The sequence below is a fragment of the Rutilus rutilus genome (assembly GCF_951802725.1).
Source record: "Rutilus rutilus genome assembly, chromosome: 21".
Lineage (NCBI taxonomy): Eukaryota > Metazoa > Chordata > Actinopteri > Cypriniformes > Leuciscidae > Rutilus > Rutilus rutilus.
The window spans coordinates 13,393,625-13,403,503 of record NC_140226.1 but is presented as its reverse complement, the minus strand read 5'-3'; the positions used below and the strand labels follow the sequence as shown (position 1 = coordinate 13,403,503).

The window sequence follows — 9,879 nt, the reverse complement described above, 5'->3', positions numbered from 1 at the left end:
TTTACATTTTATTCCATTTTAAAATTTCTCATTGTACCAAGGTTTAGTAGACATCTCTGTAAATAACGATTACGCTTTAATTTCCCACTAAAGAGTTGCAGTTCTCTGTGTGTGTTCACCCTTCCTCTCCCCTCTAATGAGCTGACACATTCCGATTAAAGACTTGTGACAGAAAAATTGGAGTGAGGGTTGTTAAAATGTCAGTGCCTTCGGCTAAATCTTTATGGTAGATTCACATGGGTACTTTGACTTGTGAGTCTCTCTATGAGACAATAAAGCTGAAGAGGGACGTAAGGCCTTTGAATCCCGCCAACCGGAAACCATATGTGGTCAAAGAGATCCTCCTAAAGCTACTTACCATTAAGAGGGCTTAAAGGGGTCATTTTTATGCGAGCTTCTGCCACTCTGAGTCACCTGACCCTTTGCGAGGAACTGTAACCATTCACATGTTGGTGTAGGTTTCGTTTGAACATTGATGGGGACATTTTTAAAGGGTCTTACTGCAAACAAATCTACCAGGACATATGCCTATCATATTTTTCTATAACAGCTCAGGAAGTCTTGAATCAGATACAGCTGTCAGTCCACTTTGGCAATCCTCAGCTTAAGAGGATTGCCTGTGAAAAGACTGTTAACTTGTGAAAAAGAGTCCCTATACACATTTATAATGTTATGTCATATATATATATATATATATATATAAGTATGACAAATTGCACTGGACATAACAGAAAATACTTTTTTACATTTAACATGCACATTTTAATACAACTCTTTAAAAAAACAAACATATATTTTTAGATAATAAGTGTACTTTTACAGTAAAATATTGAAATGATTATGATTGTCCCGGAATATGATGTTTATCTTTTATTTAAATAATGTTTTATGTCACTGTATATTTCTTTAGTTAATGTTTATTGAATTATTTTACTTTGTTGATTTGTGGTTCATGGAAAGGCCAATTTTATGAACTGGTTTACCATTTGTCAAAGCATTTTAAAGATTTTTGTAGTTCAAGTAGATTATATATTAATAATGAATATGGCTATGAAATGTACAAATATACAGCTCCTACGATGCCATCCCATAAAACCTAAAACATATCTATTTTTTGTGTATTACATGAATTGAATCAGTATCATGAACATTTGTTTTGCGTTCAGAACGACACAAACGGAATGGTTTAATTTTTTTATTTTATTTTACACAACATAAGAACACAGCTGATGTTGTCTTTCTGTACATGGATTTTTTTTGTGCCTTCAAACAAAGGCAAAATGTCACTGAAAAGAAAAGGCTTTGATTTCTTAAAAAATATCAATTTAATAACAGGTCCCAGTATCAAGTCCTTATATCGTTTTTTTTTTTTTTTTTCTTATAAGAGTTTCTCTATAATATGCAGGAAATGTCATTTCCTTGAATAGAAAGGCTTTTTTGTGAAATCTCTTATGTTTCCTTCTATCTGTGTAACTGACACAAAGCTTGTATCCAGTAGGAGCCCTCTGGTAAGAGGACACAGGAAGGCACCGATGCTTTCCTCTTACCGTGAAGCTCACCGTGTTCAGTGAAGATGGAGGCGTGTCTCTCTTGGGTAATGGATCCGGCTATGAGCGGCTAGCACCTCCCTCAAAGCAAATATCCACAGTAATCCATGGGTTTCCAGAAAACATTAATAAAAAGACGGCAGAAAATATGATTTGCAGATGGAAACTAAAGAAATGGTGCAAAACGTGCACATTCATACGATCACACACATTTATATACTATGAGAGCCTATACACACACACACACACACACACACACGCGTACACAAATGAGATGCAGGCACTCCATCTATTCTCCAGCAGTCGTACATTCACACGGTGCTCTCTAAAATCCACTCTGAACTGGAAAACGCAGTTTTCTCGCTGTCTAGATTCGAGTTTGCCATTTGGACTAGCATCCCGTTTACAGACATACTCCGCTTGCAAAACACGTTCCCCAGCTTCTGAGAGCCAATGTAGCAGTGGTGTTTCGACAGGTTCTCGTTCAAAGAGTACCTGCGTTTAGCCCGCACTCCTTCAACGGGCAGTGTCATATACTTGGACGAAGTCGGACGAGCCCTCCTTAAAATCGGAGTGTCATTAAAGCGGGATGGGGGCGGAGGGGTTGGGACCGTTTGCTGAAGGGCAGTGGAGTTGTTTCGGTTGGTGTTTTGCGTCTCTGCGTTGGGTAGCGCCTCCACTTTGGGCTCGGCGGCGCCGGCCGCGGGGACGGGCTTTGGCGCTGGTTTGCGCTTTGGCTTTAGTGACCCTGAAGAGCCGGGTGTTGTCCAGCTTTGGCAAGTGGAGGTGGAGCAGTCTGGAATGGAGGTCTCTGAGGTTTGGGTTTGGGAATCTGGAGGTGGAGGAAGAGGCGCGGCGGAGCTCTTTTGGCATCCCTCGCCTGCCTCCATGCTCAATGCACCTTGTTTGGACGCAGACGGCGTGACGGTACAGCCCTGGGACTGCGCCCCGTTGGTTTGAGAGTGCACGTCGGTGACCGAGGTCCCCTTGGCGGAGTTGCCGCTGTTGCACACTTTGTAGCGGATCATGAGGATGATGATGAAGACGAGGACGGAGGCCACGATTAGGCCCCCGATGATGATGATCATTGTGCCACCCAAGAACTGGGACTGCATGAAGTGGCAGCGTAGATATTCAGACTCGGTGGTGAACTGCACGCAGCCTACAACCCGCGTGGCCGTCAGAGAGGTCATGCCGTCGTCATAAATTGCAAGGACGCACAGGTCATACTGCGTCCCGGCAGCCAGGTTATTCACCAGGAAGTTTTTGCTCGTTGGGGGAATCATTCTGTTGGGTGAAGAAAAGAAGAGTGTTGGAATAAAACATTATAGGTTTCATTCATCAATCATTTATTAAACTGCTTTACACCTTCTGAACAACCTCAAGAGTGGTATCAGTTCATGCAAAATTTTAATTTACATAATTTTTCAGCGCAGCAGTAGCCCTGAGAGAGTAATCTCATATATGGATAAGGAAAAAAGAAAGTTTTATGTACTATGACTTTTTCAACATTTTTACATCATTTGGCTTTTTTGCAGCAGAACTTCTTATTTTGCAGACCTGCATAGACAAATGCTTATTCAACTGATAAAAAGTTTCATAAAAACAGCATGCATTTATACTTTCTTTTTATCGATCATGGCATTTTATTGCTTGTCCATTACCCATAATTACATTCTGTATGTTGAGTCCCTTTTGTTGTAATATTATACGCATTCACTATCATTCAAAGTGTGAGGTCAGATTTTTTTTTTAAGTCCACAGACTACAATTTTTTAATAAAAAAATACCGTAAAAAACAGTAATATTGTGAAACATTGTTACAACATTTGAAATAGAAATCCTTTTTTAACATTTTAAATGCATTTACTGTCACTTTTGATCAATTTAAAGGGGTCATGAATTGAGAAATAAAATTTTCCTTCATACTATTTCAGAACAGTTTCAGAACTGAAAACTTCCTTGTTAGTCCAAAAACAGCTTTTACTGAAACCAAGCCCAGAGAACAACTCGGTTTGGAATGTGCCTATATGAAAGGTGAAAGATTACGCCTACTTCTACATCATTACCACAGTAGCCCCGCCCACTGATTGGCACGTGACAAGTAATAGGTAAATAACATGTGTGACGCTAACACTGGATGCATAACCTTCCTTCTGACGCTGGATTTGCACAATCAGTATTTTTTTACTGTGTCACTATTGCTTTGTTACAGATTGTTTGATTTGTACTGATTATGTGTGCATGTCTAACCAACATCGCAGTGACCAGTGATTTTTGATATGTAATGATTAATGTACAGTCAGATGTTCTTTTTCTCAAAATTGGTTATTGCCGTTTGTGTCAGTTAATCAAACCAGTGACTAAAAGGTCAACTTTACATTGTTTTGCTTAATAAGATGGAAATAATCTGTTATTTAAATAGTAATTAAAATTCCTCTCACCAAAAACTCCCGTTATAATCAATAAATATCTTATTTACATCGTGTTTGCACTGTTAGTTATGATGAAAGTATTCGTTAGAGTGCAGAAATCAAGTTACAATGACAAGATCACTGCATTCATGCGCTCAACATCGGCTACAATGCTCATCACCTTTCATGTCACGATCTAAATATAATGCTATAATCAAAATTTTTCATGATTAGTTAACCTTGAGAGCTGTAATAGTAAAAACGTGCTAAAATAATTTTTTGAGAGAGTTCCACATGTAATACTTATTTCATATGCAAAGATGTTAGCCGAACACAGCAGTGGGCGTTTACACTGAAGTCTCACAGCAGACACGCCCCTTTAAACAGAGCATTAAAAACAGATTAGGAAAAATGCCTTTTATTTCTAAATTATGACAATTGTTGATGTAAAAATCATACTAACATTATAAGTGCACCCAGGAAACATAATGCATGCTTGCTGAATTTATCTATAGTATGAATTTTTTTTTAAATAAAAAAATAAAAACCCTGAAAGGCTGATCAGGATCCCGATGCAATGCAAAATCCTCTAAATGGGTTACATTTTCTAAAAAAATATTGTCTGAAATAAAATAAAATAAAATAAAATAAAATAAAATAAAATAAAATAAAATAATGAATCACATAATAAAAATATTACAATTGAAGCAATACGTAATTTGAAAAAAAAATATATATATATATGGCATTACTTCAAGGGGTCAATTGTTATGATTCTTTTCATGTCCATGATTTTTTTTTTTTTTTTTTTTTTTTGTTCTGAATCAAAACCCACATGAATATACAATTTTCATAAGCTGAAAAGAACAGCACGATAGAGAAGTGGATTTCACATCGGAGGGCTCTGCACAGGAACACACTAGTCTAAGCTATTGATAAATATGGAAATGCTCAAGTTGCATTTTCATTTGTGCAGCAGATTTAAGCAAGACACATGTGGAGAACCTATTATACTATTCTGAGAATGTTACAATAAACACGTAAAGCAAACTGTGATATCAGGACTTTATCTCTTATCTGTCCCGTGTTTACTCTGCTGCAGACATGTTTAATCACATAATCTAGAGAGCATAAGTCTGAAGCAACGGTAAATCTGCTTCGGTGCTGTATCTACAGGAAGTCCTGCTGTACTTGCAGGAGCCTGGGGTCTGCTATCACTCTCTGAACCGTTCACTTCAGACCTGAACAATGGCATCTCTTATCATCCTTCCCCACACGCCCCACCTGTCTCCTCTGCAGCCTGGCAAACATTCAGCTCATTCAGCCCGCTGAAAGAAGCGCTCTGTGATTTCCCATGCAAACCGACTGGATTTGGAGCACAAAGGTTCTCAGTAGAAGCGGCCTCGCGCCCCAGCCGGTCAGAGCGTTTCAGTATGCTGGGTGAGAGCGTGCGCCGTCATACATACAAATGAATTTTAATTGCAGGGTTGTTCTAAGTAACTCAGTGTGTGTTTAATGGTGTCAAGAAACTAGCTGCTAGGGTCATGTTTCACAAAATAGCTAAAAATATTTGCATCGTTCTACAGTACCATTGAGTACTAGTTTTATGCAGTGACACTGGAATATATCCTCCCATTTGTAGATGCTTTATTGTTAAATGTAACATCTAATTAGCACACTGCCTAGACTCTGTTAGTGTCACTAAATCTGGGTAGCATACGTTTTCTCTTTGTGGAGGAGTTTCTTGATACTAGCAGGCAGTTGGCGCTGTTAATGTGAAGACGTTTGCATTCCTTGGCAATGAAAAAAAAAAAAAAGCGATTTAAGTGAAAGTATGGATACTATGTCAAAATTATACCAGTTAAAAGTCAAAGTATTCAGCTAAATGCATAGGCTACTTTGGGTGAAAGATTTGCCTTCGATTAGGGTTATAACAAGAACTATTTTAGATAAACTCCTCTCTCAAGGATGAATGACCATAGTGGCCAATCACATTTCACACAGAATTTTTTTTTTTTTTTTTAGGTTAAAGTTGAATAAAATTCAAGGACATGAGACTTGCTAGCTCAGTAAGACAGACAAAAATATAGCTTTTTTTTTTTTAACAGGATATATATGTCATGATGAATGGTAAAATATGTACTTTGAAGGTCTAAATAAAATTACAAGGAATAAAAAGTGTTATTTTCTTCTCTACTTAAATGTAATTGAGTATTTAGTTTCAACAGCACTTGAGTACAGTAAAAATTCCCCAAAATATTTAAGCACAATTACTCAAGAATCTTACACTTCTGAACAATGAATACAGACTAAATAATAATAATAATATATATATATATATATATATATATTAGGGATGGGACTTTTTCTCGACAAAACGACCGACATTCGACACATGCTCCACTCGACAAAAAAAATAGAGTGTCGACATGTCGAGGGGGCGGGGCTTGTGGGATTTCCAAATTGCATTTTTTTTTTTTTTGCCTTTTAATTTATTACATTTCCTCGGTTACTTTAACCTCGGTTCCCTGAAGGTTTGCGTTGCAAACGCTATGAGAAAACTCCTTTTCTCGAGAAAAGAACGACCATGGTGTGTAAACAGAAGCAGCAGCGGAAATGGGCGGCGACAGCTTCTTACAGTTGCGGGAGCTTTTTCCTCAGCGCCGTCAACAGAAAGAGCGTTAACTGTAGGTACGTACACACCGCCGCCGACTTGAGCTGCAAAGAAGCTCTGGCCGCCCTGTCAAGGACGCTTGTCAAAAAGTACGGGGAAGCTTGACCGCTCTGAATGGTGAGTGCGCGCGCGCGCGGCCGGGACTCGCTCTCTCTCTCTCTGCTCGTGCGTGCGCGCTTAAAATTTCATATTTTGTTATGAACATTCACCCGCCAGTGTGGCGGATAGCCTTTTGAGATTTACTCGCCAAACAGAAAATCTACCCGCATTTGGCGCTTGGCGGGTGTTAATTTCGGACCCTGATGTAGAATATTTTCCACCCTCCACATTGCTGCTGCTCTTTAAAAAAGAAAAAGAAAAAAAAAAGGCCGACAATCCGACAAAAAGTCGACACATGGGCCTCGACAGTCGATTTCCCAAATCCCGTGTCGTTCCCATCCCTAATATATATATATATATATATATATATATATATATATATATATATATATATATATATATATATATATAATGCTTTTCTTTCTTTCTTACAAATATGGGTGGTGAAAGTTAACTATTTATTTCCTTAACACATATTCCTGGTGTTAGTGTGCATGATTCATCGTCATTGCACCTTATTCCAAAGAAAAAAACTATTAATCTTTTATATAAATATTTCACCTCTGAAATGACGTTCATTTTCGACAGACATCACAAACCACCAGAATACTTAATGCCTGCATTGCAAGATCCAATCAATTTCTTATTGAATATTCTGTATAACTCAGAAATACATTGAATGATAGATTGAATGATGAATGACATTTTATGTTGACTTGAAGCGTAGGAGTGATAGTCGGAAGGTTTCAGAATGGCAAGAATCAAGATAGCAGACATCATCATTGTGAGCAGACACTTAACCCCAGGTTTGACAGGGGATTGTCTGTGTTATAAGTTCATGGCCAGATCTCTAGTAAAAAGAAAAATAGGTTGAAATGTATCTGTTGTCTTTCTGTGGGCTTCATTCTCCTCGTTTGTGAAAAAGAGCTTCCCACACAATGTGCTCTGTACACAAATGACGAGGTAATGGCTTTGCTTCTGCAGTGTGTCTCACTGAACAGTGAACGCTCATGGCCAGTGTGTGTTATTGTAATTAGCCGACTGTGGCTCATTTACAGCAGCCCATTGAGATAAAGTAAGCCAAAAATGAATCTCTTTTTGATTCCCCCAAGCGAGTCTGCAAAGAACGTAATTACGAGAACGTATTAATGAGTACAGCATACGTGAAAGGAAATACTGTTCGAGATAGCGCTAAAACAGATTGGCTAACACACACAATGGTTTCTGAATATTATCAGTCATAAATTACAATGATTATTCAGTTTTACACTTTAATATGCTCTAGGTAGACACGCTTGCTAATCCTAATCAAAGAGGTCCATAGATTGTATTCTGTGACCAGTCTCCCAAGTGCCCACAACCTCTTTAAACCATAAAAAGAAGGGAAGTCGTGGCCTAATGGTTAGAGATTCAGACTGGAAACCAAAAGGTTGCAGGTTTGATTCTCAATACCAGCAGGAATGGACTTAGCACTAACCTGGATGGGTTAAATGCAGAGGACAAATTACAACAGCAGTATAACCTTCTGATGATTGTTTCTTAAATCTCTGGGAGGTCTAAATGTGATTTACAAAACGCTTATTCGTATCTTTATAGGACAGTACCCACTTTATTTGGACCAACTTGCTCCTCAGAATCACAACCTGCATGTATGATTGATTATTGATGTATATTTAGTGATTTTTTCTGTGTTTTAAATTGTGCAGGCGCTATTACTGTCTTACTGAAATAGTTCTGCCAATCAGCTGTGGGCCACTATTACCTAAAACTGTCAGTTAATGCAGCTTGTCTATTGTTGTTACTTCTATGAGTAATGATACAGGATTTACAAACTTTAAAATTACATCAGTCATTTACATTAGTGCTCAGCTAACATATGCGCTGTTATTGATACAGTTAATGGTAAAGTTAACATGCACACTACAATAAATTATAAATATACACATTGGTTTGTTGATGGACATAGTCTTGTTAATGCGGAATTACAATTGCAACATCTCATTATCTACCTCAAACTGAGTAGCTTATCACTGAGAAACATCTTGCTAAAGTCGTCCTTGCGATGGAAGTTCGGGTTGAATAACTAGTTCTTCAAATGTTTCATAATCGGACTCGAGCTCGGATTGATATTGATATTGATAAAATCAATGCCATCGTTACTGTCTTTACAGTGTTTACAATAGCTGAGTTTTAGGAAGCCTCCGGAGTTGAAATTCAGTTATGGTAATGGCCATTTGACATGCGCTGTAACAATAGGGTTGCCAACCGTTCCGTATAATACGGAATCGTTCCGTATTTGACACATAAAAGTCTTGTTCCGTATTGAACTGATACGGAACGCACTTTGTTCCGTATTTTTGAGAATCAATTCAGTGCAGTAGCGGTAGATAGGCTACTAATTTCTCCCCCGGATTGTCTATGATCAGCGTAGCGTTTTTAACATCTTGGAACATCATCAGAGAATGCCCTTTTAATTGGTCGTTTCAGTCATTGTGAGTCACGTATCGTAGCAACGATGACGACAAGTGACAACAGCGGGAAATGTAAAAATGACTTCCTCCGAGCAGCCGGCGAAAAAGAAAAGAGCACAAAAATATAGAATTGAATGGGAAAATGACTACCCGTGGCTGGAATGCGTGAGGGACAATGAATACACCGGGCCGAGCGATGTCACGGTTCCTTGTCCGTCAGACGTCTCCAGCTGATATGGTAGGCTATGCAATTTTAAAACTCAAATTAGTTCATAAGAAAGTGATTATATTAAAAGAGATAGTACAGGTTTAGCCTAACATTGTAAAGAAATCAAAAAAGTACACATGGAAAAAATAGCTGCACAATGTGCTTAGTCTGGAGGTTTAATTATTTCTGTGAGATTTTCCATGTGCATACAGGTGTTGTATTGCTTGAATGCAGTATTTGAGTGCAATATTTTAGATTTTCTTTATTAGCTTTTTTATTTATGTTTTTATATTATTGTTTTGCACTGGAAAGAAAGTTAACTATAATGGAAGTATAATTATATAAATATATTTGCACTACACCTCCTTAAAATGTTGTCTAATTAAATTAAAAATATATTTTTTTGCACTGGAAAGAACATTCTAGAAGTCTTATTCTATTGAATAAGTTTGCACAAGGCTACAGA

General features: G+C 37.9%; 1 protein-coding gene across 1 annotated transcript in view; it reads right to left on the bottom strand.

Annotated features, from left to right (window-relative positions):
• Window positions 1–1,373: 1,373 nt before the first annotated feature.
• The window catches only part of lrfn5a (leucine rich repeat and fibronectin type III domain containing 5a), a 64,422-nt gene continuing 55,916 nt past the window's right edge, over window positions 1,374–9,879 (bottom strand). Inside the window, exon 3 of the mRNA XM_084394131.1 lies at window positions 1,374–2,834. Coding sequence (XP_084250257.1) covers window positions 1,859–2,834 — 976 coding nt within the window. The 3' untranslated portion in view covers window positions 1,374–1,858. The remainder of the gene's footprint in view (window positions 2,835–9,879) is intronic.